The sequence below is a fragment of the Anarhichas minor genome, unplaced genomic scaffold (assembly GCF_050575085.1).
Source record: "Anarhichas minor isolate MPS153535 unplaced genomic scaffold, ASM5057508v1 ptg000074l, whole genome shotgun sequence".
NCBI classification, from domain to species: Eukaryota; Metazoa; Chordata; class Actinopteri; order Perciformes; family Anarhichadidae; genus Anarhichas; species Anarhichas minor.
Window position 1 is genome coordinate 7402647 of NW_027466520.1, and position 27794 is coordinate 7430440.

The following is a 27794-nucleotide window of genomic DNA, read 5'->3' on the forward strand; positions in this document are numbered from 1 at the left end:
TATTTCAAAAGTTCGATTTTCCATCTTATTAAATAGGAACAGAATAAATATTCACTTCTGAGCTCAGTTGCCACACAGCCCTCTCCAAGTGTTCCAAGGTGGACATAAGTTGAAAAGAAGCCTTCCGAGAACCAGGTTTACCAAGACACTGGCCCTTTCCTTCAGCACCCCCACAAACGTACATGCACACACACACAATTAAACCATACAAACTCAACCCCTCACACACTACGCTGCGTCAGTCCTGCAGTTTTATTAGCGACATGTTAACTGCAGATACGCAGCAGCTCCTGTGGACTGTTGATGGTGTTCAAAGTGACCCTGGTGGTTAAATTCAATAGTACACCTGTCCTACACTAGAAATGCCAACATAGCATGTAATGTAAAGAAAAACCATAAAGCGCATACAGGAATATATTACTAACACTGCCTCATTTAAGTGTTACACTGGCACTGGAACTGAAATACACTGCAACCGTTGCACAGTGACAGACAATTATTAAATTAACATGTGTTAACAGAATCTCAAAATTGTAGTTTTGGAGTCACCCCTGCAGCAGATGCTCCAAACATCAAGAATTCTCTCGAAGATGACTTTTGAGTTGAGAAAATCTATTTTTAATCTTTATATCTATGCTCAGCGGACGTACCGGGCTTAGTACGCAATGAGACTTTGTGACACGGGTCCCAGGGTGTCTGTCAGGTATGGATCCGCAATAGCAACAGGAACCAAGAGGAAACTGAGTTCAGGGTAAACAAGACTGTTTTTAAGTGGAGATGATAATCAGGCATTACAATGTAAACAACAATGAACAGCAAAACAACCAATACTGCTATTTCTCTCCGTATTGCACAACTCATACTAAATTACATCTCTGAATTCCTGATTATCACATGCCTTCTACATGTCATTAGAAGTGTGCTGCCGATATGGATCATGTTTATGATTTCAAAGTGGCTGATTTTAGTGGGTGACTTTTATGGATGAATTCTGTATTGCAATTATACGCAAATGTAATGTGTGGAAAGAGCTTAAACAAATACTACTGGACATACAGAATAAAACTTATTTCAAAATTAAATACATATATCATACAGATCCCGATAAATCATACATTTCTTCACCAACTGCAGAGGGACACTTTAAAATGGATGTCAAAGCTTTAAAATGGTGAATGTTACAAAAGAAAATAATTCCTGCTTCCATTCTGAACACATGGCATGTGAGGAGCTGCTTGTGTCAAAACCATCAAAATACAAGCAGTGGTGAGTTATTTACAGCTTATACTGAATAAAGCAAGTCTAGAAGTGATTTGTGTGGACCAGTTGTGACAAGGAGACGTCACATGTATCAGACAGTAAAGAGTTAAAGTGAGACTAGTCAGCAGCGACTTCAGGAGCTCCCTTAAGCATTAATGCCATCCATTGACATGGGCCTGTTAAGCTTTGTGGCGGAGACCAGAGAGAACGGGTCATAGGAAGAAGAAAATAAAACAAGTTGCTGAAAACAAAAGTCTAAAAAAATAAAGTTCTGTAAATTCTCTGCATTTATAGTTTTCTTTTTTTCCGCACTTTTGGTTCAACCTTCTTCAACTTCAACACAATGGATATTTTCCAAAAAAAAAAAAAATTAAACCATGAAAGCGCTATGTACATGCAAAGCCCACTTGGGTCTGCTCAGTTCAGCCAGCCAGGAACTTGATAGTTGTGTTTGAGAGCAAACGGGTCAGTCGTGATGCACTGCGAGTATGGGCTGCCTGCAGATGGGGCAGGTGTTGTTTTCAGAGAGCCAGCGGTCAATGCAGTGGATGTGAAATTCATGGGAGCAGGGCAGGCGACGCAGCTTGTTGCCCTGGGCGTACTCGTTGATGCAAACGCTGCATGCACGACCTATCTCCCCCTCCAGGCTGGCTTGACCATAGGTACGCGTAGATAGATTGTCAATCTGCTCTTTGGTCAGGCCCCTAGGGTGTTCGTCATCCTCCTCGTCGTTGAGCAAGAAGAAGTGTGCCAGCCGGAGGATGGGTAGAGTACCGTTTTCTACCAGGTTGTTGGTGTCTCTGCTGGTGGCTCGTCCCTCTGCGGTGCTCACTACCCCTCCTCCGAGCCTGGGCGGCCCACCCTGGTCCTCCTCACTTCCCGCCAGCCCCACCCTCTCCTGATCTACCCTACCCGTACCAACTTGGCCCGCTTCGGTCTCATTTGTATGTAGACGACTGGCTGGGCTGGTGCTACTGTTTGTAACACTAGCATCCGTGTGGCTAGGCGCAACAGTTTCAGAGTCGGCCTCTGTCTCCATTAGGGAGCTCAGCTCCCCAAATCCGGTCATGATCTGGCGCAAAATGGACCGCAGGGCGGTTGAGTTGGGCTCCCCCAGGCCCGTCTCACTGATGCGTCTCAGTGGAATCCGGATAGTGCTCACATAAGTGCGGATCCCAGCTCGCTCAGAGCGGGAGATGGTGCGTCTAAATCCACCACTGTCGCTTTCAAAGGTGACCGTATTCTCAGCGACCCGGGCACGAGAACGCGTTCTGCTGGCGATGCTGTCCCGATCGCGGTTTTCACCAGGTCGGATCCTTCTCACCTGCAGGTCCAACATGATGGTTGGATGCCGCCGCACCGCTGAACTTCCTGCTCCTACTGCATGAGATTCACTATCGCGTTCTCCCGTCTCTACAGCCGGCTCTGCTAGAGCTGCAGGTTCTGCCACCGCCTCCACGGAAACAGAGCTTGTGCCACTGCCTGGCTCAACAGTGGGGACGCTGGAGCCACCAGCACCACTACTTGATGGTGGTGTGGTACTGGCAACGGGTATTCTGTGCAAGGGGGAACGGCTGCGCCTTGACAAGCGGGATAAAACCCCGCCCCCTGCAGCAGCCCTGCGTGCACGTCCACGTGATCGAGTCCTCCTGCCACGCGATTCAGGTCCCACTGCTGGGGCCTGAGACCCAGACTGCAGTGACACACGGGGACAGTCTAAAGAAGCAGACACATCATCACTGCCCTGCTCTAATTCTGCATTCAGGGCTTGGTGTTGCGAAGGTGTCGTTTGATCAAGAGGAGGGTTGGGAACAGTAGGAGGAGGCGCTAAAGAGTGCAAAGTGGCACTTCTCCTCTGAGCAGCGGGTGGGGAGGCCACGGGTGCAGGAAGTGCAGGGGGGCTCATAGAAAGAGTGGTAGTGCTGCTGCGTGTACGCCGTGTCTGCATCCTCCTACTGAGGGCTGGGCGAGGGGTGGGGTACGGGACTGACCTTGGCGTGGTTGAAGGGCGAGGGTTGGAGAATGAGGAAGCGGTGCGTATAGAGGGTGAAGTTATATTCGCGGCAGCCACTGGCGGCTCCGCGGTGTCCACAGTGTCACTATGCTCCCCCGGCTCTGGCTGATCATGGTTAATGTTGATCTCCAGGCTAAAGCGGAACTCTCCGCTGTTAGGGTTGGTCCGGCTGACAGCGCGCCATGTTTGGTTGCCACTTTGCCCACTGCGAGTAGCATTACCAGTGCGTCTAAAAGTGTTCAGCCACTCCAGTAATGAGTCACCATTAGATGGTTCGGCTCCAGGCTCTGCGCCCCCTGTAAAAAACAAATATGGGTAAGCCTGTAAACTAACATGTATTCCTCCCTAAACCTAATTTCTTGTACTTGTGTTGCAACCTTCTTTGAACCTTGCCAAAGCTTATATCACACTAAATAAAAGATTAATCAATACTTATCCTAAAAAATGTGTGAAAGATGTTTCAAAAGCACTCAGCTTCATCAGTAAGAGCATTATAATTACTAGTGGAAGCCACATTTGGAAAGATAAAGATAAAGACCTTCCCCCCTTCTCCCTACCTGCTCCTCGTCTCCCTCCAGCCGCTCTCTCCTCTCCCTCGCCGCTACCGCCCTGCTGTTCTCCAGAATCAGCAGCTTGCGAGCGCTGCTCAGTGCGGGGCTGAGAAGACATTCGCTCTTTTGCCCCATCAAGACGCTGCCGGAGCTCCTCGGCAGTCACCTCCCCTGAGAAACACATGCATACCGTTAAGTGTCGTCAGTAGCAGTGGGTCAAGAAGAACCATCCCTGCTCCTATTGTGTGGGCGGATTATTGGTATCATACATTGTGACATACGGTATACCATTAACTTCATATGTTTGGAATACATGTGAAGTAAGGCAACATAAGATGTGTCCCTCCTCACCAGGGGTGCCGAGCAGGTTGCTGTCTCTCATGAGGCGGTACTCCTCTTCACTCAGTTCATTAATGAAGTGATAGTACGCCTCCTCCCGACGAAGACGCTCTGCCTGCCTCCGCCGTTCGTCTCCCCCACCAGGAGGGTCCATCACCTTGAAAAGTGCTGGCAGACAGATGAGTGAGGGTGTCAGTCAGGGGGTGGAATATCATCTGAAGCTTACCCACTGTAGCTTTACATTTAGCATTTATAAAATAAGGCTGAAGTCACATGTTGAGCCTCTGCATGCTCATTATGTGATTACAATGTGTTGCTCAAGCTAATGGCTATTCGATTATATTTTGTAAAGAAAAAGAACAAAGGCTTTTCTTAGGTCTACATCTCCTAGTGGGTTGTTTTGTATACTAGCGAAAAAATGAAATGCAAATTAGAGTTGTTCGGGTACCTCAGCCTTAAAATTACTAATCTCTAGTGAAGGACGACACTTAAGACAACGCCATCCATTTTCTATCGAGAGACTCCACCAGCAAGAGGAGGCTACAGTAATCCTGCTAACGTTTATCCCGAAGACTAGCACCGTAGAATAATCTAATTTAGCTTGTGGATTAATGCTCGATTCAGTCACTGTAAGGCACCGCCATTAAAAGGTTCCTAATAACATCGTTGTCTTGTGTGAGCTAATGTTAGCCAAGTTACAACAGTAGCCACGGAAGGCCATGTTGAACGCAGGGAATAAAGCAACAAAACTGGCGTTGTCATCCTGGTTAGCCAACCAATGAGCGGCCTAGCGTGATTGACGGACACGCCAACCGTCCAATCACAGCTCTACAAAGGCGTGGCTAACGATAAACTAAACGGAGGTCTCCTCCATGTAAACGCAGGGCAAAGAAGGAAAGACAAAGAATCCTGTCAGCTTTACCACATAATTAGATATTCGAGATACTAACACCTGGTAATGATTAACTGCGTTTTCAGCCCAAACACAATAGTCAGTTTAAAGGACCTTTCGAGGATGCGAAGTGTCATTTTAAATACGCAATGTTTTAGTTGCTAACCAAGCACTAGCAAATTAGCACATCTAACGTAAGCGAATAGCAGTCCGTCGACACTAGTGTTAGCTGTGAGGCTGAATAACTCCTCAGATATAAACGTGACAAACTGTTTTATGAAGCAGTTAATGTATACAGCGCGTCTACGTAACTCTAGCATAGTTTTATAAGAGATGACAATTACATTAAAAGGAATTTACTACCTGACAAAGCAGCGGTAATATGGACGGTTTGCTTTGCACTCCCTTCTCTTCTCAAGATGGGACCAGCGGTGCTACATTACAGGGTCCGTCAAAAACAAGTTCCTTGACTACATGTGTTCCTAGGTAACACAACGTTTGAAACTTAGCTTTGTATTTGTTGTACAAAAATGGGTCGAAAGATATGATGCTATTATATTATACATTTATCTCGATGCAAAGTCTTAAATAAATGAGACACTCTTAAAAGAGTTTACTAAAAAGCCATTATTTTTATTTTATTTGACACTTTCGTTTAACATTTTGAATGCACGACTTTGACTTTTAATGTAATATTTTATATTATGGTTTTAACAATTTTACACAAGTAAATAATATTAGTTCATTAACACCCAAACTGATTAGCTCATGTCCTAAAACAGCCTTGCCAGTGACCTAAAATGATAAGACAACAAGTTGCCAAACATAATATCAGATCACATTACAAAATATGAATGTATCTTTATGACTGAGTAGCATTATAGTCTATCATACAGTGTATATCGGTACAGGTTTTTGCTTTCGCAACATCATAATAATATAGACATTCTATAATTATATATTTTGTAATGAAAAATCACTATATTACTCCAGCATACTGGTATTCTTCAAGTAAATATGTGTTAATGGTTTATTGGATATCAGCAGAAGTGTTACAATAAAATGCCTTAAACTGATCATTCCTTGTAATAATTTGTAATCTCCGGATGATCTTATTCATGCGACAACTTTAAAATTCCGCTGTTTTATTGTACCTTTGTTAATGAATTTCTCTCCTTCACTTTTACTTTCTTCATTACATTTGGCTACTTATTACTCCATTTAAATAAATGTATGTGTGTATCTATATTTGGTTTTAAATGTTGTTCCAGTGCATTTATTTGCCCCATAAAGCACTTTGAATTGCCCCTATAAGGTGACAATATAATTGCTTCTTCTAGTATTAGCATCATACTTTACAAATAATGTACTTATTGTGTTATTTGCTTCATTTAATAATAAATGGATTAATTATGTTATACTGAGGTAATAGACATGAACATGCTGATATTTATTTTATTATTATAGCACTGAAATATGTGACACTATGACCAACTGTACTGTCGTATAATGTACTTTTTTCAACATACGGTTGTTATAATTGTATAAACTTAAACATCATCTCTGATTATAAAGAGTATGAATTTCTACGTGGGGTGTTGTCTGTCTACCCATTTTCTTTAAGCCCTTTCTCTGCTGCAGGGCTGTCTTCACGACGTTTTGCGACAGTGCCGTGCGCGAATACGGCGTCGGTACCGAGTGAAGTGCGTCTCTTTGGGAGCAGATACCGGCTGAGGGAAACGCAGCAACGAGAGAAAGGAATACACCTCGGGCTTGTTTTCTACCTGGACTATCTCCGAGCACCGCGCATCCCCTTCCGGTACGAACAATTTAACCCGAAAACTCGATGTGGAAGCTGGGCTGAAGGAAGGAAAGGGCCACGCTGGGGAAGGCAACGAGCCGAATTATCAAACCGAGCTCGTCGGAGTAGCCTAGTTGCCTCCCAAAGCGACGCTTTATAAGGGAAGGAGCGAAGTCATTTTAGCCCACCCGGTGGTGAAAATGGACTATGATTTCAAAGTGAAGCTGACCGGCGAAAGAGAGCGAGTCGAGGACCTGTTTGAGTACGAAGGATGCAAAGTGGGAAGAGGCACCTACGGCCATGTATACAAGGCGAAGAGAAAAGATGGGTGAGTTGATGACCAGCGAGGCCTCTCGCCTGTGAACCAGCTCCCCTCCCTCTTCCAAATACGCTTTAATTACTTCTCTCATTTCTTCCTCTTCAAGCCTGGTGAGATGAGGCATGTTGTTCTAGATTTATGTCGAGAAATAAAGGAGACAACCTATTGCCTGCACTGTCGGGATGCTCACGAGGCTCTTCTGACGCGTATAACAACACTGACATATGGTTCACCATTGTGATTTGTGGCCTCCCTTTTCTTTTCTTTTTTTGTCATGTGTTGTTGCTCAACAGTCAGCATTATTTTATTTCGTAACAGTAAGAGCCTGTGCAGGTTGAGTTAGGTGAATGTAGGAGACAGCAGGTGCATGTGCTTGTTATTGGTGTGCCTTTGTTTTTAATGGAGGGTGGTTTTTTTTTTTTTTCATACACAAGGTAAATATCTCTTTAACTACTGATGTGACTGTAGTCGTGGTACAGAAAGCTCTGTGTGAATGGTTCAAATGTGTTCATTTGTAGAGGAATCTGACATGAGAGCTTTTGGTTGGATTAGTAGTGTTTCGTTGTGTATAAAATCTGTGTCCGTTCATCGCAAGCACTTTTTATTCTGGTTACTCTTAACTTATGGCCAGAATTCATTCCCTAGTTTGTGTATTTTGTGGTGTTTTTTTGTTTGTTATATGGTTAATTGTGGAGAGATGTCATGAAGTAAGCGGAGGGAAAGATGGGAATGACACTTTTCATACTCTGTGGTTCATGGTCAGATCCTTAAACCCTGAGACCACCAGGGCGCCACCCACCTTAACTTCTAAACCCTTTTATTTATTTCCCCACTGTTTCTAATTCAACCCATGACTCTGTCTGAAGTGTACCAGGACCAGAGCTGGAGGCAGCTCGAGCTACCAGGCCTATTATCACAGCCCAGGCACACTGGCAGCCAGAACCACACAAAAGATCCCCAAAGTGTTTAAAGATGTTGTTGTTCACTTCTGTTTATGAGTCTTTGTGAGCTAATTTGTGCTGCAGCAGTTGGACGAGGCCTGAGGAAGCACAAAGCATGGGTTTATGAGATGATTTAGGCCAGGGGGGGAGGGAGGGGTTGTAACCAATTCATTCGAGTGAGAGTGAGTCCCGGTGCTCCGTTTGTCCCTCGCCAGACAGAGCCCCTGTTTCCTCTCCCCGTGTATTGTTTTGAGCCTCAGAGGTGAGCTTGATTACACAAATCTGGAGGTAATGCAACTCGGCCTCTTCTCAGAGTCCCTGTGCCAGCTGCCAATTGCCCCCCTTTATGTTCTCAGGGGGCCCGCAGTCTGGTCTGGTGTTGATGTTGCTCTGCCTCTCTCTGTTTGTAGGAAGGATGATAAAGACTACGCCCTCAAGCAGATTGAAGGCACTGGCATCTCCATGTCGGCCTGCAGAGAGATTGCTGTAAGAACCGCCTGGCTTACTTTTGTTTGGTCTCTGTTCAACACCCTCATGCCATTCCTGACTGGCTTATGTAATAACTACATCACCTTCACAGAGTAGCTTTTGTAAAGTAAGCAAAATACATCAAGCACAAGAGTTAGAAAGACTCCCAGCAGAAGGAAATATACATTAATGCATACGAAGAGTATACACTATATCATTAATAAAAACTGTGCCCTATTATTTATGGTCATCAGTACAGTAATTTCCCCACTTTAAGTAGTTAATAGCAGCATTAACTTGTGCAAATGGACTGTCTGTCAGTCATGATCTCGTGTGTGGTCGGTCTTCTGAGCTGGTTTGTGTTTTTGTAGCTGCTGCGGGAGCTGAAGCATCCCAACGTCATCTCCCTGCAGAAGGTGTTCCTGTCCCACGCGGACCGTAAAGTGTGGCTGCTCTTTGACTACGCCGAACACGATCTCTGGGTAAAAAATGCGCACACACAACACACACTGGAGCTGCATGAGTTATCACACATACTGCAGAAACTCAAATGGTGCTTTTTTTTGTATGCATCGCTAAGTCTCATTAAAACAAAAACACCAAGAAGAATTCAAAATATATCTGCCAAACCTCTGCTGCATTACACTTGGCAGGGTATCAGACCTGAGTTAAAATGCCACACTCACATTCCCCTCCCAAGGAAGTGGAAACACACGCCACAAACACCAGACTTATTATCTTGCCTGTAGCATAAACTATGGATTTTTTAGTCATCATGTACGCACACACACACACACCACAGTTACTGTTCTCTTGTCTTTCTGTAGCACATTATTAAGTTCCACAGAGCGTCCAAGGCCAACAAGAAGCCTCTTCAGCTGCCCAGAGGAATGGTCAAGTCTCTGCTCTACCAGATCCTGGACGGCATCCATTACCTCCACGCCAACTGGGTCCTCCACAGAGACCTTGTAAGAGGATTGGGGAGGGCACAGAGGGAACGGGAGGAGAGGGGAGGAGGGGAGGAGGGGAGGGGGGGGGAGAAAATATTTTGGCTGAGGGGAAAGCAAGGCAGTTGTTGCGGGATTGGAAGATTATTATTGGGCAGAGAATCAGTTAAAGGCATGTAGAGCTCAATGTGTTGAGTAATGGCTGGAATGATGATTATTATTAAGGTTTAATTCGTCCAAGATAAGCATGCATTTTTTCCATAAACACTTTTTATACAATGTTCAATGTTATATTGATTTTATTGGAAGATTATTACATGAAAGCTATTTTTATTATTTCAAATATTTGCAGTATTGTGTTCTGAAGGAAACTTACAAGCATTGTTTCTAGTGTTTCATTTGGTTCCGTAAAATACTAATTTACTAATAATCACACACAATTTAGTCTATTAACAGATTTCACTGTTTGATAGGAAAGATCACATTATCTTCCATTTACCTCCACAGTGAGATGGAAATGTCATACTTCCACTCATGTGGGATGCAGTACACACATGTTGTCCACTAGAGGGCAGCAACATAGAGTTTTGATTAGACACCACATGCAGCGATGTGGATCAGAGTATCTGCAGGTCTTGACAAGCATCATAGTTAGTCCAGAATGATTTTAAACAGGCAACACATTGAATTTGATGTGGTCTTAAAAAAATCTTATTTTTAACGTGAAGAACAAAGCAAAAATCATGAGCTCAACAAAAGTGGTTTTGCCGTAAAATCAATTTGCATTGTGGAAGCATGTTCAAAATGGTGTTTCTGTCTCTTTCCCTCAGAAACCAGCTAACATTTTAGTGATGGGGGAAGGCCCGGAGAGGGGTAGAGTAAAGATTGGTACGTATAATGTCTCCTTTGTGTTTTACATGTTTAATATTCACTTCTTGTCATGTTTTCCGTTACTTAACTGACTTTAATGTCTGTTCTGCAGCGGACATGGGGTTTGCCCGTCTCTTCAATTCACCGCTGAAGCCTTTAGCCGATCTCGACCCCGTGGTGGTCACCTTCTGGTACAGAGCGCCTGAGCTCCTGCTGGGGGCTCGGCACTACACCAAAGCCATCGGTGAGAACCGTGCATCGCCATCGGACTTCTGGACATCGTGCCGCCGACTTTTAGTGACGGTTTGGGTTAAGTGTGTGCTCTGCTTGTCCTCCAGACATCTGGGCGATTGGCTGCATCTTTGCGGAGCTGCTGACGTCTGAGCCCATATTCCACTGTCGCCAGGAGGACATCAAGACCAGTAACCCGTACCACCACGACCAGTTGGACCGCATCTTTAACGTCATGGGCTTCCCTGCTGGTGAGAGTCCAGTGCTGCCAGACTTTGAGAGGGGAATAAATGCCCCATTTGAAATCATTAAATGCGTACAGATTTTTTAAAATAATATACCTGAATTACTTTAAAATGGAATGTGTCACATTAATGGCAATATGTGCTCTTCAGTTGCTTTTATACCAATGTGTCACAGCTGCTGTGCTGCCTTTTCAGTGGAAAATGCAGTGGAAGGACGAGCGTTTGCTGTTCCTAGCAGAGGCACATTATTTACCTCGTCTTTTTCTTTTTCAAGCTCTTTTTTTCTTGTCTTCAGGCAGTACTGTGGTCTGTTTGCTCTGAGCACCGAATCCACTGACACGATAGATGAAGCCAAGTCACAAGCACAGAAACCTTTACTTGCCGGGCTACATTTGGGCCTATATCTTCCAGTTCACTTAAGCTGCTTCTGATCTTTTTTATATATATATATATATATATATATATATATATATATATATATATATATATATATATATATATATATATATATATATATATATATATATATATATATATATATATATATATATATATATATATATATATATATATATATATATATATATATATATATATATATATATATATATATATATATATATATATATATATAAGGCACAACCAAAGCTAGATATGCCTTTAATCTAACAAGGTGTTGTTGAAGGGAAATCATGAGCATTTGTACTCAAGAGATTGCAATCCAGACCCTACAACCTAAATAATCTGTTCTTGAAGGGAGGGAGGGAGGGAGGGTGTGCCCGGGTGTAATCCTGTCTTTCCCTCATTTGTCAGATAAAGACTGGGAGGACATCAAAAAGATGCCAGAACACTCAACGCTGATGAAAGACTTTAGAAGGAACACGTGAGTGCTGCTGTCCTAGTTTTCCGAAAGATCAGAAACAAAGTTAGAGCAAAGCAAAGTGCTATGTCTGCTGGCAAAAAGACGTGTTTAAGTGTTGTACACAAATCTTACTTAACCGTGCTATAACTCTGCATGCTGTTAAACTGGGTGATTGCACTGAAAGAATGATATTAATATATTTTTGCTCCTTCTCTTATCACAGATACACAAACTGCAGCCTTATAAAATACATGGAAAAACACAAAGTCAAACCAGACAGCAAAGCATTCCACTTGGTGAGTTAAACTGCCTCAATAATAGCAAAATTGCATGTCATTTGCATAATTTATCGACTTCCTAGCACAACTATAATAGAAGCTATAGTTTGGTTCTCCGTGTCAAATGAAGCATGCGTTGCCATTATGTCACTTCTATTAATGGCTTCTTGTTTGAGGCTAACATTGTGTGAAATTCATTAAAAGCTGCAGAAGCTGTTGACCATGGACCCCATCCGCAGAATCACATCTGAGCAGGCCATGCAGGACCCCTACTTTTTGGAGGAGCCCTTGCCCACCTCTGAGTAAGTCACTACACACACACACACACACAGATCTACATTCTGTCTACAGACCCTCCTTGGCTTGAGTCACGTGATCCCAGGGTTCCTATGATGTTGGAGCAGGTCACTTGGCTAATAAGCTTCGAGTCCTGGGTCTAAATGTTTGAAGTCGACAAGCCTCTTTGCTTTTTTTCCCCTCCAGTGTGTTTGCAGGCTGCCAGATTCCCTACCCCAAGAGGGAGTTCCTGACTGAGGAGGAGCCGGAGGACAAGGCCGACAAAGTAAAAAATGTGCCACTTCAGTCCTTCATCATGCTTATTTTATGAATGTATCCAGAAAGGTAGTAAGTGTACACATACAATACAATGTTTTTTTTTTACTATTAGAAAAACCAGCAGCAGCAACAGGGAAACAACCACACAAATGGGGCGGGGCACACTGGCAACCCTGACAACAGCCATGCCCAAGGCCCGCCGCTCAAGAAAGTGCGAGTTGTCCCGCCGACCACTACCTCAGGTGGCCTCATTATGACCTCAGACTACCAGGTAGGCCCCTCCTCCATCGACATTTTACTTTTGGATGAAGATATAGCTCTTTAATGTTAGTGTGGCATGTGTGTGCCGAATGTCACAACCTTCAAATTGCAAATTAACCTTCAAGTCTTTTAACCGACGAGAGTAATTTTGTAGTGAAGAGGAGTTAATGAGTGTCTTCTTGTTTTCCTCCTCCCTGCAGCGCTCCAATCCACATGCTGCCTACCAGAACCCTGGACCAAGCACATCACTGCCCCAAAGCAGCATGGGATACTCCTCTACCTCCCAGCAGCCGCCCCAGTACTCTCACCAAACCCACCGCTACTGAGACACCCCACATACGTACGTAGGCTTATAAACACACACATAAACACACTTATACACACACACACACACACAGCCCTCACCATACCTGAACGAATGTACTGAGGAATGGGGGGGATGTCCAATGCAACAGAGCGCCCCGCCCCACCCCACAGAGGGCACTTTCTCTCCAGCAGTCTGTTAGGTCCGAATGACTTCTGCTTCAAGACAACACACCCATAACCCCAGTATTACAAACACTGCTGTAGAGCAACACCTGATGGGTGAAACACGAGGCGGGAGGATTGGATACGATGATAGAGCCCAACCTGTTCCTGTGACTCAGACGAAATCAAACCAGCCGAGAGAAGATGGCGTGGTATCGGGGGGGGTGGACACGTGTTAATCGGCGGTGTCATCTCCTCCCCTCTTCTTCTCCACCTGTCTCCACACCCCCACCTACGCCTGACCCCAGCCAGTTACCCTCTACCCATTGTAGCTTGGATGAGACTGAAAGCTGCTATGTGACTGCCAGCAGTGACAGATTCCTGTCCGACTGTCCTCCTGTCTGTCTGTCCGTTTATTTTATGTGTGTGTGACCCTGTGAGGGCCTCAGCTGGGGACTGATCTGAGCTGCCGTGAAGCATGCTGGGAGGATATGGAGCCCCCACAGCTGTGGCATTGAGGGTTTTTTTTTTTTTTGTTTGAGAAAGGACAAAAAAAGATGACAAAAATGATTTTAGTGGTTTATAATTTAATCTGTTTTCATGGTTTCGTTTTCATGGTAAGTGTGGCAAAGCGGCTCAGCTGCTCTATGCTGTCGGCAAGCCTTACAACATGACAAAACCAACCAATCGCATGGAGGATGGCAGATGGAACATGTATTGTATTGAAATATTTTACATGAAGCAAGTATCCTGACAATAAAAGTGAAAACGATGATATTGTTAATTGTGTGTATGTGCAAGCAGCTGCTGAGTGATGCAAACTTAAGCAAGTATTTACCTTTTGCACCTTTTTAATTACTTATTTTTTTCTACTTCACAACAAGCTGTTAACTGTTTTTTTTTAAGAATTCAGCTAAATCCCGTTAGCTGGCAGGAATTGTGTTTAAACTTGCTGGATTAATTTTTTATGATGACATCAATCTTTGCACGTTTAACACCCAGTGTCACAGAAAGCTCACTATATGTTTTTTTAAAATATTTTAGACCTCGTATGCTATATTAAGGCAGCTGCGGGAAACAACTATTTTTATTTTTTATTTATCTAAAAAAAAAAAAAAAAGCATTGTTCATGGGATCAGACTTGGCTGAGGTGCTTTGGCTTTTTTCATTAAGTTCATTGTTATTGATTAAACTGACAATTATTTTCCTGATGAATCAGTTACCATTTTGTCTATAAAATTACAATTATAGTAAGCAGAAAACCTGAGAATCTGTAACCAGATCGTATTCATATTATCTCATTATATTATGATATATTATCAAAATTGTTCATTGATTTTGTTGATCGATTAATAGTTTCAGCACTTATATTTATGAATTCTACAGTATTTCTGTCACATGCACAGAATCTCCTCCTTGGAACCAAAGTCATACATTGGTCTTATAAAGTCCAAGTATGTCAGTCTAAACCTTCCGACTTTATTTCATAGTCACACCGTGTACATGTGTGCTTTAGTATTCATGGAAAAATCAATAATATATGTTAAAATGACAGCTGTATAACGAATGCAGGCTGTGGCTTTTCCCCTTGTCCAGGAATAGAAGTGCATTTTCAATAATGAAACTCCCTTTCCCTTTCCAGTGGACTAAACCCGCTCTACAGTCTACAGTTTATTCTCTGCTCCCTTTCCCTGCTTTGATGACTCTCATCTCCCTCAGACTGTTTTTGTCTACAGACACACCTGGGAGGGTAAAGGACATATCGAAGCATAGCAAGTCCTCTTATTGAACCTCTTCTTGCAGGATTCTGGCCCGGCTATTACACAATAATACCCGAGCTCATTCTCAGCATCACTGCCTGCTGCATGTTTCTAACCCCCTCTAGTCCACAACTGTCTGCTCAAACTCGTTATATAAATAGGTCTGCATGTCTACAAAATCCCCACAGGCCTCAAGATGAATTTAAAGTCCTAATAATTTTGACAAGGAATAGGACCCAGTTGAAAAAAAAACAAATCCCGTTTTGCTCTTCAGCTACGCCCAACTGTAGCCCCGCCTCCTCCATTCGCAACACCGCTTATGAGTTTGGGAGTCTCCCTGTCATCCTTCTCCTTCGAGAGCTACCATTGGTCCATCTGAACGCCCATCACGTGTTAAATACCCTACTCTTACATCTGATTGGTGTATGTGATCTGTGGGCGTGTCCCCGTCCTCAAAGGATTGGAGTGGCCAGACTCTGCTGAGGGGACACAGGATGTGAGCGCTAAGAGGAGTATCTAACGGGACATGCGGACGGGCCGATTTATTCTACTATTTCAAGTGCTGGTGAGGGTTTTATGGTTCTTTTTACAACCACTAATGACAGCTTTTACATAAAGGGTGAGATGTGTGTGGCTATTTCTGTGGACGGTGGGCTCATTTGTCCAAACTAAGAAGTCGACCACTGGACACTAGCGAGCTAACCAAGTGGTCAGTGGTCGTGGAGCCGCAGTCAATGATAACAAACGGACTCTCCGTGCACGAAACATAAGCCTTAAGCACGGAGCACATGTAAGATTAAAACCGGGAGAAATTCCCGGGAACCGAGGTGGGAGAACAGATGTGGGTCAGTCCATCAGTAACGGGAAGCGACGGTGCGGAACAGTGATTGATTGCGCGCGCGCGCGCGCGTGTGTGTGCGTGTATCAGCCTGTGGGAAGGAGAGAAAGGGTGTGTGTGTGTGTGTGTGTGTGTATCAGCCTGTGGGAAGGAGAGAAAGGGTGTGTGTGTGTGTGTGTGTGGATGAATTGGGAATTTAAAGACATCAGACATCAAAATAGTAGATTGTACTAACTCAATCATGCCATTCACGTGGTAAAATGTAGAATCAGTCAACCTGAAATCACAACAAAGTGTTGATTAATTAAATATAAGTGATGAGCAACTTCGTTAGGGATAGTAGTGTTATAATACAGCTTACCTTATATTCATAGCAAATATATCACCAATATCTAGCTGGAACTATTCACTATCAATAAATAAACCGACCACATTTTAGATTCATTAATTATTAAGTAATCTCATATATATAAAGGTAAAATGAACACAAAACAAATACTGGCTACTCAATGAGAAATGCTAGTATTTCTTACTTAATTGGAACTAAAAGCAGGTAAAACAACTTAAAATATTCTTTTTTTTTGTGAATAGGAGAATCTGTCAAGCTGAAAAACACATTGTGTTTTTAATACTTGATTTATAATCAATTAATTTTCTAATTGACTAAATTAATCAGCTATTTAGCCCCTTGTATCACCATTAGGATTAACTTGGGGTCATGTCTATTGAACTTAATCCTCCCTAACACATTGTGTTAGTTTCTCTTTACAGGTTGCTCCAATGCTCTGATATATTCGTATAATGACAGGATGATTATGTTATCATGTTACAATTTTACTAAAAGTCAATGAAAGACATTATTGCCCAGCACTGACAGATATATTCTGTCTTTTTGGCTGCACAACAGAAGGTTAAAGTTATGGCCGAGCTCCCGCGACCTACTTTGTACACAGTGAGGACTCACTATTCAGTACTACCTTTACCCGGAGTGCCTGAATGCTTCACCATGGATGGCCCTGAGTAGTATTGGGACGTGGAAAACGTAGGCGCAGTGTCACACCGCAGAGTTTTTATTTACGTCATATTTAGGGCAGTGTGACCTGACGTAATCCAAGCTGCATTATTTATAACCTCAGAGCAAGCGAAACAGCCTGCAACACAAGAAGCTGTACCCGGCTCATAAATTGGTAATGACTTCCCTTTGGGATCTTAATGGACTTCTCACATCTGTAGTAAATGCCTCTTCTATCTCTGCGTGTTGAGCATCTTGCAGGAGTCACATGAGGGAAGTGTGTAGCCTGAATGTCACCTTACTGAGGATTAAAGACTGCCGATGGGACTGTTAACATGCTGCTAATGGGACATTTTAAAGGCTACCTGGTGTGTTTGTGTCTGAATGCCTTAATGCCTAAGTGGTGCATGTTGGGTCGTGATGAATTAAGCATCAAAACACACGACAAAAAGAAAGGGTGAGAAAACACTCAGCATGAGAGTGAGCTGTTATATTCCTCTGACTTATGTTTAGGCTTCACTCTTTTTTTTCTTGCTCATGTATTTCTCCCAAAATGAGTGGAGGAGCACTTGCTTGCTAAGCTTTCATTGCAGGAGTATAGGGGGCCTTAAAGAAGGTTGAAGAGGAGGAGGAGGAGGAGGAGGAAGAGGAGGATGCATGGGAGAGCTAGTGCTGTTGCCGTGTGAACGGAGCTCTATTGTCCCGGGAACCTTTCAGTGGCTTCCCCGAGGTCCCTGTTCATACCCCTCCCCCCACCCAATACACCCTTTCTCCCTCACACACACACACACACACACACACACACACACACACACACACACACACACTCATTAACACAAACACAGACTTCCACCTCTTAATGCTACACAACCTTTTTCTCTCTGTCTCACACACAGATTCATTCACTGTCTCGTTCCCGTCACACGTCTCTATACTTTCCCCTCATCTTCTCACAAGCAGACGAGGCCCGTCCTTTCCTCCCTTCTTCCCTTCCTCCCTCCTCCCGCTCCCCCCCCCCCCCCCCCAAGTCGCTCATTATTTCGCTTCATTGATGTGATTGTCAGGCCAGCCAGACAGTAAAAGCAAAAACATGCAATCTTCTCATTTGCATCACCTCCCTCCTATCCTTACACGAAGCACAGTGTTACCATAATGTTTACACAGACGGCTGAATCCGGGGGGCTCTTTTTGCTCCAACAACAGACCTTATTAACTGTATTCAGTGTCCTTTGTGGCAGCACATGATGGTGTGATTTTACCCTTTCTTTTCTGTTATTGGCATGAGGCTGTTGGGGCGTGCAGGGGGTCGCTGGCTGAGAAAATCGGGGGCCAGATGAGGACCCGGCTGGTGGGAACTCTTCTCTGTCCTGGACAGCTGAAGTGACACGATCTGTAATTACAGTAGTTTTCCTGCTGACACACCGACGGCACAGCACTGCTGCTTGCTTTGTCGGTGATTTGTTGTGTTGATGATGTAACCGCACCTTTTGTATTTGGTGTCTTACGAGATAAGGATTCGCACAGATTAAAAGATTAACATTTTAAGCCACTTAGAAGGCAAAATATTTTCTGGTTGAGAAGGATTAAAAAAAACGTACTTCCCACCAAATCTAATTTCTTGTGATCACAAATGGATATCTGCGAGGTCCAACAAACACGAGTTGTATTTCTCGTACCTGTCAGCTATTATTAGCCTTCTGTCACACTGCCAGGGCTCCTGTGTTTCTCCAACCTGCTTCTTTTTTTTTTTTTTTTGGCGTAGCAGCACAGGAAAAAGTCTGGAACTGTAGTTATGAGAGAATCATTTGATCAGTGAGTCTAAAAATTGCGCGAGCAGCCGGTTTCCATCCTCCTCCGTGTCCGTCCTCTCTCGGTTGCTTCTCGAGCCATCGCTGTATTGTTCTGGACAGGAAGGAGAGATGTGACACAGGGAGGACACAGGAAGCAGGAGCCGCAGGTCAAAAACAGGATGCAGGAAGAAGCTCAGATAAGATGGCTGCTCTGATGCACCCTGGGACATCTCCGGCGTTGTGTAATTTGTTTGTAGTCCTTTGAACTACAGAGAGTTTGACTGAAGAACCAATGAGGGTTTCATTAAGAGACTGAAGTTGCTATGAAAGAGCAAATGTGTGTGTGAGTTTTCTGGGGGAAAAATGGCAAATGCTTCCAGTTTTTGGTCTTTATTCTTGTTATGCAACGATGCATTCATTTATGTAAATTCCCATTCGACTTTCCTGCCTTTTTGGTGTTTGCCTCACCACATCCATGAATCTCTGTTTGTGTCAGGATTCCAGCTGGGCCACTGACAAGCCGGCCTGGGATTAGCTGGCATGCTGTATCTTCCTATCGCTAATGCTTTAATCTCTCTGCTGGACGCCAAAGTCTTCTGGCTTTGGGACACTGTTGGTCATACACTTCACAATAAAACGCCGTCCCAGGCTACAACAACAGCAAAAACACAAGCTACAGCCACAAAAGATACATTAAGCTGGGTGATATTGAAAAATCCAACGCAAACATTTGTACTCAGTATGTTGGAAGGATAATTTAACTGTTGTTCAGTATGATTATTGGTGCTTATATACAATATTTCATCAAAACTGTGAGTGTGGGAACTTGATGTGTTGATCAAGCCGCCAACAGACTATTTTAATAACTCTATAATTGTTTACGTATTTTTCAATAGCAAAAAATGACAATAAAAACCTCTAAAATAGAATAGAAAATAGAATATATTTGAGTTTTAGTCAGATTGAACTGTCAATTTCAATACATCCAATTGGAAATTTTGATTTACAGCCATTTTAATAAGTTAATTGAGAAAATAATCAGGAAATTGATTGAGTTGCAGCCTTAATTTAAACTCTCTCAATGTGTTTTGAAAATCACCACCCCTGTCATATATAGCATAGATGTTATACCTCTTTGTTTCTATGGCAGATGTGGCGTGTGTGTGTGGGGGGGATGGCTCGCTCATGAGCATCAGACCAGATGCAGTTGGACAGCATCTGCACGCCGGTTCCTCCGTTTCATCCTCTCTAAATCAGGGTGCTGGCGTCTAAAAGAGTGTGTGTGTGCTTGTTTTAAAAGAGTGTGTGTGCTTGTCTCCTCGCAGTTCGTGTCGGTGTGAAGCCTCGCCATGCCGCTGGTCAAGAGGAACATCGAGCCCCGGCACCTCTGCCGGGGGGAGCTCCCCGAGGGCATCGGCAGCGAGCTGGAGTGCGTGATGAACAACACGCTCTCCGCCATCATCCGTCAGCTCAGCAGCCTGAGTACGACACACACTCTCACACTCACACACACACTCACTCACACACACACTCACACTCACTCACACACTCACACACACTCACACGGACAAACACACGCAAAGTACCCTTTGCAGGAAGAGAATATCTGCTAAAAGTGACATTAAAAAAAGAGATTACAACTTCAGGCCGTGACCTCACTAAGGTTGATGAGTGTCTACGCGGTCACATGCTTTCGTCGTTAATCCCGAAGCTGTGATTGATTTGGGAGTTGTCATGGTTACAGTGCCCGGGGGGGGTCACTGGGCTAGCAGCAGACTTAGTGCGGCCTCGCGCTGGAGCGCGGAGGGTTGAAATGTAATCCTAGTAGATAGCTCTGCAAAAGGGAACTTATCGGGACAGCTGTGTGTGTGTGTGTGTGTGTGTGTGTGTGTGTGTGTGTGTGTGTGTGTGTGTGTGTGTGTGTCAGCCTGTTATGACTGGAGGGGTGTATGTCAACAGTAGTCGTGTACAGGCCTGTGTCATATTGATTGTTGTGCTCACTGTAAATGCATTAGAAAGATTTGTTTATCTATCTCCCCGTCCATTTTCCATCTCCCTGTCTTTGTTTAATAATCCATCAACAGTGTGTGTTGTATTTTAACATTCACCCATTCATCCCCAGTTACACCCATTTTACAAATGTGTTCATTGTGCATTTAAACAGCATACTTTTTAAATCCAGTCCCTTTTTTTGCTGTTGACCCTCTACATTTCGGCCCAGTCATGTCCATTCTCTGTCCGTCTCTTATTGTGTCGAGTTCCTGCAGTGGGAGTGGGCCTTTCAGCAGCAGCTGTGGGAGCTATATATACATGTTTGAAGACCACATACACTGTGCAGAAAAAGCCTTTAGTGTGTGAAACACACACAGTCCACTATAATAAAACGGTGCTGTTAGACCACTCTGGCTGGGTTTTAAACTGTTGACATCCAGAGGACGCATATTTTCATGCAAAGCCTAACCATGTCAGTACTGCCCAGCGTAGCAATTTCTGTAGAAGAAAGGCTTTTACGCTCATTAGCTCTGGGCTAAGACCCCCAGTGCTAAAAGTTTATAGTTCTATAAACCCCGGACTAACCGTCGTTTCACACTGACAGCCCATAATGTGGTTTACTTCCGCCCTTGGCCCTTTTTAAAAACCCATTCCAGAGCAGGGTCATCCGCACTGTTCAGGGTTATTCCCCAGAACACAGAGTTAAGAACACAAGCGTGAATCGGGATTAGAACCAAAGCAACAAAAAGTTTCCTATCAAGTCAAATGTCAATCACAGTGCTGTGATTCCACTCTGAAGATGTTAGCCTCACAACATAACGCCGGGACCAGAACCAGGACCAGGACCAGGACTTGAGCACATGTACAGGACCAAGCAGACATTTGTACAGATTGTTTAGGGCTTTGAACTGACAACCCTGAGGTGATGAATCTCGAGCAATAACAGAGCAGCGATGAATAACTTCAACAAACAACTAATGATTAATGTTGCTATATGGAGCTGTATGAGAAGCCATTTCCTGCAAAGGCCCTTTTTCTAGCCTCACGTTGTGTCACATTACCGTCGTATCGATTAAACTTCAGCCTCTGTGGGGATTTGCTCGGCTCCAGATAACGATTACGAGCCTCCTTCGTTCTTCTCAAATTTCCCGTTTCTTTGTACTTCTGCCGTTTCTTTTTCCAGGTAAACATGCGGAGGATATATTCGGCGAGCTGTTTAGCGAGGCCAACACCTTCTATCTGCGCGCCAACTCTCTCCAGGACCGCATTGACCGGCTGGCTGTTAAAGTCACACAGCTGGACTCCACTGTGGAAGAAGGTGGGTCAGAGGTTTAGAGGTCTGAGGGGGCGGGGGAAGGACAGGAAGTCATCACTCATCGTCCAAAGTGTTGTCAGTCTCTTTTCTTTCCTGCCTTTTCTACCCATTCTGACCTCTTTTATTTTATGTTCTCAGTTTCCCTACAAGACATAAACATGAGGAAAGCCTTCAAGAGCTCCACCACTCAGGACCAGCAGGTGGTGTCCACGAGCAGTGTGCCCAATCCTGTCAAGGAGATCTACAAACTGAGTGATAAGCCTCCGCCACTCAACATCCTCTCGTCTTACAGGTTGGTGCTGATGATGCTCACTCACCCACCAAACACTCTCTTATGCTCTCTCAGCACGATCACAGCCGTATCTCTTAAATCTGTCTCATTTCTTTCTGCTGCCCCCCCCCCCCCCCCCCTAAAAACATAATGACTGTAGTCAAAATTCTAGTATTTCTTGACTCACATATCATTTTTACAGTATTTCCACCAATATTTGAGCTTTAAAGATGCTAAACATATTTATTTTTCTTAATTTTAACAATATGAAACCAGCAGCATATGTTTGTACACAATGCACTTTCACAGTGTGAAAGACACAATAAACTTGGCTCCTTGTTTCTGACCTACATTCACAGTGAAACAGCAGATTTGGTACTATTTCCTCCTGCTACTTCTATCCAGTGGGCTTTCCAGTGCTTTGGGTGCATTACATATTTAGCATGGCCAGCTCCGGTGGGAATCAAACTCCTAACCGTGACTACATAGCACACTTCTCTCCCTCTTCATCTGTTCTCCCATCAGCCACTTCCACTTTTGCAATATTCGTAGCAAACACCGAGACAAAAAAAACCTTGTCTATCTTGCCATTCTGCATAAACTAAGACGATGTATCCATACATGTTTTGGTACAAAGACATTTGTGCGCCTGCATAATTCCTGGGTGTCTGTTTCTGAAGGGATGACCACAAGGAAGCGCTGAAGTTCTACACCGACCCCTCCTACTTCTTCAACCTGTGGAAGGAAACCATGCTGCAGGACACAGAGGATAAAAGGAAAGAGAAGAGGAAGCAGAAGGTACAATTAGGAGCTCACCGATCATGCTATGGTTTCTATACACCATTACAAGCAGTTTACTCTACCTGCCACCTCAAACTGGTGCCGTTCTGTCCAATGTAGTTCAAGTTAGTTTCTTACATTTTAATACCATAATCACTACACAAAATATGACTTCTTAGTGGAACTAATTATATTATTGTCCACAGAAGAACACATAATGAAGGACCACAAATTGATATCTTTAACAAAACTAAATAGCCTAAATGCTCTCCTTCTCTCTCTGTCTCTCAGGAGCAGAAGCGTTGTGTGGATGGAACGTTACAGAGGGAGGTGAAGAAGGTCCGAAAGGCGAGGAACCGTCGGCAGGAGTGGAACATGATGGCTCTGGATAAAGAGCTGAGGCCGGACCACCGACACACCATACACCGCGACAGAGGGGCTTCCTCCGAGGGCTCGATGTCCCCAGAGAACAGGTAGGGCATTATATATCTGCGTAATTAATTAACAGTGTTATTTCCACCTTCCTATTTTCACCGTCCATCTTCTCATCCTCCTCCCCTGCTGCCTCTATCAGGGGTCACGGTCCTGATCAGCACCACTACCCCAACATGATGAACCACGCTGGCCACGCCCACACCTACTCCGGCCCACCGCCCAGCGTCCTGGCCGCCCAGATGGCTGCAGCAGGCCACGCCCCCCGCGGAGGAGGCGAACACGACATGAGAGGCAGGACCATGATGGCCTATCAGGGCGGGACACTGGGGCGCTCTCACCACCACCACGTCCCGCTGCCTCCTCCACCCACTGAGGCCATGAACGGTGGCTCTATGTCCCTTCCACCAATGGACTACAGGTAAACAAGACACTTTTCTAACAGGCTCTTAAAGTTGTATTTCAGGCATTTGACAGGTTGAGGTGTGTCTTTGTGTACAGAAGTATGAATTTTTAGCAAATGCTGCCACCTAGTGGGTCAGTGTCCTTCTGCTTCACTCTCAAACCCTGATGACAAAGTATCATTATCCTTTGTATTAACCTCTCCTAATTCTCTTTCATTTTCTCTCTCTTGCAGCATGGATGGCTATGCCAACACTGGTCCCCCTCCTCCCCCCCCAGCCCCTCTCATCCCTTCTGCCCAAACTGCATTTGCCTCCCCTCCCGGAGGACCAATGCCTCTCGGGCAAATGGTCGGCGCTGGTGGCTTCGCTCTGCCTCCGCCGCCTTTATGTGGAGCCCAGGCGGCTCCGCCTCCGCCTGGTCCTCCACCTCTTCCCCTCCCAGCCGGTGCTTCCCACACACACCGCAAGATGTCTTCCTCTGCACCTGCTGAGGCCTCAGCGGTCAACGATGCCCGCAGTGATCTGCTGGCTGCTATACGTATGGGTACGAGCTGTAGTGTGTCTATGTGTGTGCCCATGAAGATGTGTCGTCTTCTTTAGAACAGTTTTTGTTTAAAACCACCTTTAATAATAATAGCACTAACATATGCAGTGCCCCTTTAAAAAAATCACATTTTATTGTTTTACAACATTTAATTGAAGGGGAATAATGTGGCTGTTTTAACCCTGATCAACAGAAAGAGAGCCTTTAAATGCAGAATGATGTGTTCGCCATTTTCGTAGCTTCCCCTTTAATGCGTGCTTACGATCTGGCACCTGGTCACTCTGTTTTTATAGCGGTGGAGGCCCAGAAACGTCCCGAACACAGCAAAATGAAAAAAATTAAGTTTATAAAGGGATCTAACTTAAGGGGGTGAATACTTGTTAAAAGATAAAAAAAATAACATTTGTAGTCAAAGGTCTGAATATAGGTCTATTGCTTGAGATTTAATTTTTGTCAAATCTCAACCAATATAATTGTAAATTCATTGTAAATACACTAGCATTGGAAAAAGAGAGTAAGAAATAGCTTAAGCAAATGTTTGTGACCTACATTTTATTAGGCCTTGCCTTGATATGACAGGAAATGGCCTCGATCTAGAGCACTATAATTAAGTGGCTCAAGGGAACATTTAAAGAGTTCCACCAAAGATCAGAATCTTTATATGAGAAGGAGGAGGTGATGGAGCAGCTTTTCAAGTCACAGATCTCATCATCACTACATGTCATACCAGCTAGATCCTCACTGGAAATGTCCTGGAAAATAATCTCTAGAAAAGATTGGGAACCCTGATAGTGTTCTTTTTAGACTCCAAAATGAAGCTACCCCAGACCCTCATTGTTTATCCATACACTGCATTTCCCTGTAGGCATCCAGTTGAAGAAGGTGCAGGAGCAGCAGGAGCAGCAGGCTAAGAGGGAGCCGGTTGGAAACGACGTGGCCACCATCCTCTCACGACGCATCGCGGTGGAGTACTCCGACTCTGAGGACGACTCGGAGTTGGAAGAGAACGATTGGTCGGATTAACATACACACACACACACACACAAAAAGAAAAATAGGATAACTACTGAAGATACACACACATACACAATCAGTCGATCTCACACTCACTTGAAAGAATGCCCACTCTACCACACTCACGGGTTGTCACACACACACACACACACACACACATGCTGTAGGTTGATATAAGCTGAATGGTCCAAAACTGGAAATGTGGGGGTGTATTCAAGATGCATAAACACTGTAAAGACACTCGTAACATACTGTAATACTTACCACTCTTTGAAACATTAACATGTAGCTTGACATATATACATATATAATTCAAAGCATTGTGGATACACCCCAGTGGATGTTTCTCTACCTGTTATAACACTATAGACACCATGTGAAGGTGCTTATTACATGTATAGTCGAAGCTTGAGAGTGTTAGAAGAATTAGAAACTTTTCCCTCTTGAGCTAACCAACGTACTCGTCTTTTTTTAAATGTTTTTACTGAAACACTTGCGTATGCTGTAGATCGTGAGGCATGTTTTTTTTTTGTTTTTAACATGTCAATAACTGGAAGTGAAGGAGTCGTTGATGATGGGTTCATGCCTCTGAGGATATGTGTAATAAGTCTTATTGATGATAAACGGGAGAATTGATTGAGCCATCGATCACTGCTGTACGGGGGAGGGGGGGGGGGGGGAGGGGTCATGCTAGTGTGAGCTCTGTAACCTTTGACCCAGAGACAAATAAAACGATGAATCGAAGATCGCGGCTGGTGTGTCATGTCTCTCTTTACTGGTCCACTGTCGTCATAGAGACAACACGTACCTGCCTCTAAGACTTCAGTTTCCATGGTAACAGTATAGCTAAGAAGGGAGTTGCCAGGGAAACAGAAGAGTGTGAAAACAGGGGGGGGGGGGCGAGGATGAACAAATCAGTCGAGGCAGCAGAGTTTTATGCACAGCACATGTTTGGTTTTTTTAATACAAAATTAACAATCGAGTGAACTAACCAAAGCAATAAAAAGTACAACTAATACCTTTGGAAAAATAGACACCACGTTCACACACACGTTTTTTTTTTTTTTTACAATATCTCAGTTCAGTTAGTGCATGTTGATTATCGTTTATACGTTTCATTTTGCAGATACTTAATTTGTTGTGCCATCTTCATCCAAAAAATAAAGTGCATTTCACATTGAAAACTACGCATACGTCTACACAAAATGCTGTTACTGTGGCGTCCTCCCGTCTCCAACCCCCAAAACACACACACACACACACATTCACAGGCCAGTGTTTTAATGTTTAGCTCTACATGTTTAACCATCAAAAAGAAACTCCCCGCTGAACTAACAGCCAGTCATTTTCTCAAAAAACCCAGCTGCTTTGCACACAACGTTGTGTTTCATTACACTGTGAAACAATTCAATAGATGAACAGGTGTGAGTTGGATACTAAGCCCTTGTTCACACCTGCTCAATCATGAAAATCTCAACAACACTGCACAAGAGAAGAACATTCACCAACCAGAGAACGTTGTGTACCATTTGTTTCCCGTCAAACACCCCCGTGTAACCAATCAATTATCCGTTAACCAGCCTCAGTCAACCGGCGCATATTGATGCCCAACAGAAGAAAATGGCGCAACCCAACTCATCCCCTAGCTTGACCAGGCTTGACATAGGCTTTAGTAGCACCATGCAAGGTGGTTTTAAGTCCCCCCCCCTCTTCAGCATGCCGTTTTTACAGAAACAAATGAGTCAAGAGGAAGACAAAACAATTTGATTATTACTACATTCCAAAAAAAAGGATTTACAGCGCCGGTTTATCACACAACACCAGAATGTGAAAGAATTCAGGCCAGACTAAAGTGGAAAAAAATAGAACTTCAATGAATATAACAAAATAGACTTTTCTCAAAAGGTAAAGCAATAAGAGTTTGTGATGGTCTGTGATGTGCCAGCCCGACCTGTCGGTGCTCATTAATAACAACAGGATTCAGTCTGACACTGTGCACAAGTTCCCGTTCCAATGCTCAGAAATGCTGAGCATCTTACTTACCCCCCCCCCCCCCCCCCTTTTTTTTTTTATCGCTTTGCAACTGATCTGAGGCCAGAAAGATGAAGATTGGGAGCTCCTCAAATGCCCCCAGGCTTGCTTAGAGGGGAGGTAGCAAGGAAGGAAAGAAGAAGCAGTACTTCTTTTTATTTGGAAGTGCCCGTATTTAGCTCATAGGATCATTCAGAGGTCACTTAGCGGACGCCTGCATCAATCAGACTAGATTGATTTATAGTAGAATATTAGGGATAAAGAGGAGACTGAAAACACACAGCAGGACCTGGATCCCAGTGAGTCCCT

At 44.0% G+C, this 27794-nt stretch overlaps 3 protein-coding genes across 3 annotated transcripts; 2 read left to right on the forward strand and 1 right to left on the reverse strand.

Annotated features, from left to right (window-relative positions):
* Window positions 1–745: 745 nt before the first annotated feature.
* On the reverse strand, window positions 746–5506 carry rnf6 (ring finger protein (C3H2C3 type) 6). Its single transcript, XM_076080319.1, has 4 exons — window positions 5420–5506; window positions 4177–4332; window positions 3832–3996; window positions 746–3570 (listed from the first exon to the last, which is right to left on the reverse strand). Exons 2-4 carry the CDS (start codon window positions 4316–4318, stop codon window positions 1727–1729), a joined length of 2151 nt encoding a protein of 716 aa, XP_075936434.1. The 5' UTR covers window positions 4319–4332; window positions 5420–5506; the 3' UTR covers window positions 746–1726.
* A 1212-nt stretch (window positions 5507–6718) lies between these two features.
* cdk8 (cyclin dependent kinase 8) lies at window positions 6719–14509 on the forward strand. Its single transcript, XM_076080321.1, has 13 exons — window positions 6719–7185; window positions 8528–8603; window positions 8957–9067; window positions 9413–9553; window positions 10363–10420; window positions 10515–10646; window positions 10741–10884; window positions 11692–11761; window positions 11964–12036; window positions 12223–12320; window positions 12502–12580; window positions 12686–12844; window positions 13035–14509. Exons 1-13 carry the CDS (start codon window positions 7058–7060, stop codon window positions 13158–13160), a joined length of 1395 nt encoding a protein of 464 aa, XP_075936436.1. The 5' UTR covers window positions 6719–7057; the 3' UTR covers window positions 13161–14509.
* A 5524-nt stretch (window positions 14510–20033) lies between these two features.
* Window positions 20034–26135, forward strand: wasf3b (WASP family member 3b). The gene is made up of 8 exons (XM_076080507.1): window positions 20034–20184; window positions 21878–22012; window positions 22148–22301; window positions 22961–23078; window positions 23352–23533; window positions 23635–23913; window positions 24130–24440; window positions 25306–26135. Exons 1-8 carry the CDS (start codon window positions 20052–20054, stop codon window positions 25461–25463), a joined length of 1470 nt encoding a protein of 489 aa, XP_075936622.1. The 5' UTR covers window positions 20034–20051; the 3' UTR covers window positions 25464–26135.
* Window positions 26136–27794: the final 1659 nt, after the last annotated feature.

What these genes read in the sequence shown, in the direction of transcription:
- wasf3b (XM_076080507.1), top strand. Translation starts at nt 20,052, where the DNA reads ATGCCGCTGGTCAAGAGGAACATCGAGCCCCGGCACCTCTGCCGGGGG. An exon ending in GGACTCCACTGTGGAAGAAG is followed by an intron (nt 22,013 to 22,147) that starts GTGGGTCAGAGG and finishes TTATGTTCTCAG; the next exon opens with TTTCCCTACAAGACATAAAC. An exon ending in CTTCCACCAATGGACTACAG is followed by an intron (nt 23,914 to 24,129) that starts GTAAACAAGACA and finishes TCTCTCTTGCAG; the next exon opens with CATGGATGGCTATGCCAACA.
- cdk8 (XM_076080321.1), top strand. Translation starts at nt 7,058, where the DNA reads ATGGACTATGATTTCAAAGTGAAGCTGACCGGCGAAAGAGAGCGAGTC. An exon ending in ACGCCGAACACGATCTCTGG is followed by an intron (nt 9,068 to 9,412) that starts GTAAAAAATGCG and finishes GTCTTTCTGTAG; the next exon opens with CACATTATTAAGTTCCACAG. An exon ending in GAGGGGTAGAGTAAAGATTG is followed by an intron (nt 10,421 to 10,514) that starts GTACGTATAATG and finishes TCTGTTCTGCAG; the next exon opens with CGGACATGGGGTTTGCCCGT.
- rnf6 (XM_076080319.1), bottom strand. Translation starts at nt 4,318, where the DNA reads ATGGACCCTCCTGGTGGGGGAGACGAACGGCGGAGGCAGGCAGAGCGT. An exon ending in CAACCTGCTCGGCACCCCTG is followed by an intron (nt 3,997 to 4,176) that starts GTGAGGAGGGAC and finishes TGTGTTTCTCAG; the next exon opens with GGGAGGTGACTGCCGAGGAG. An exon ending in TGGAGGGAGACGAGGAGCAG is followed by an intron (nt 3,571 to 3,831) that starts GTAGGGAGAAGG and finishes TGTTTTTTACAG; the next exon opens with GGGGCGCAGAGCCTGGAGCC.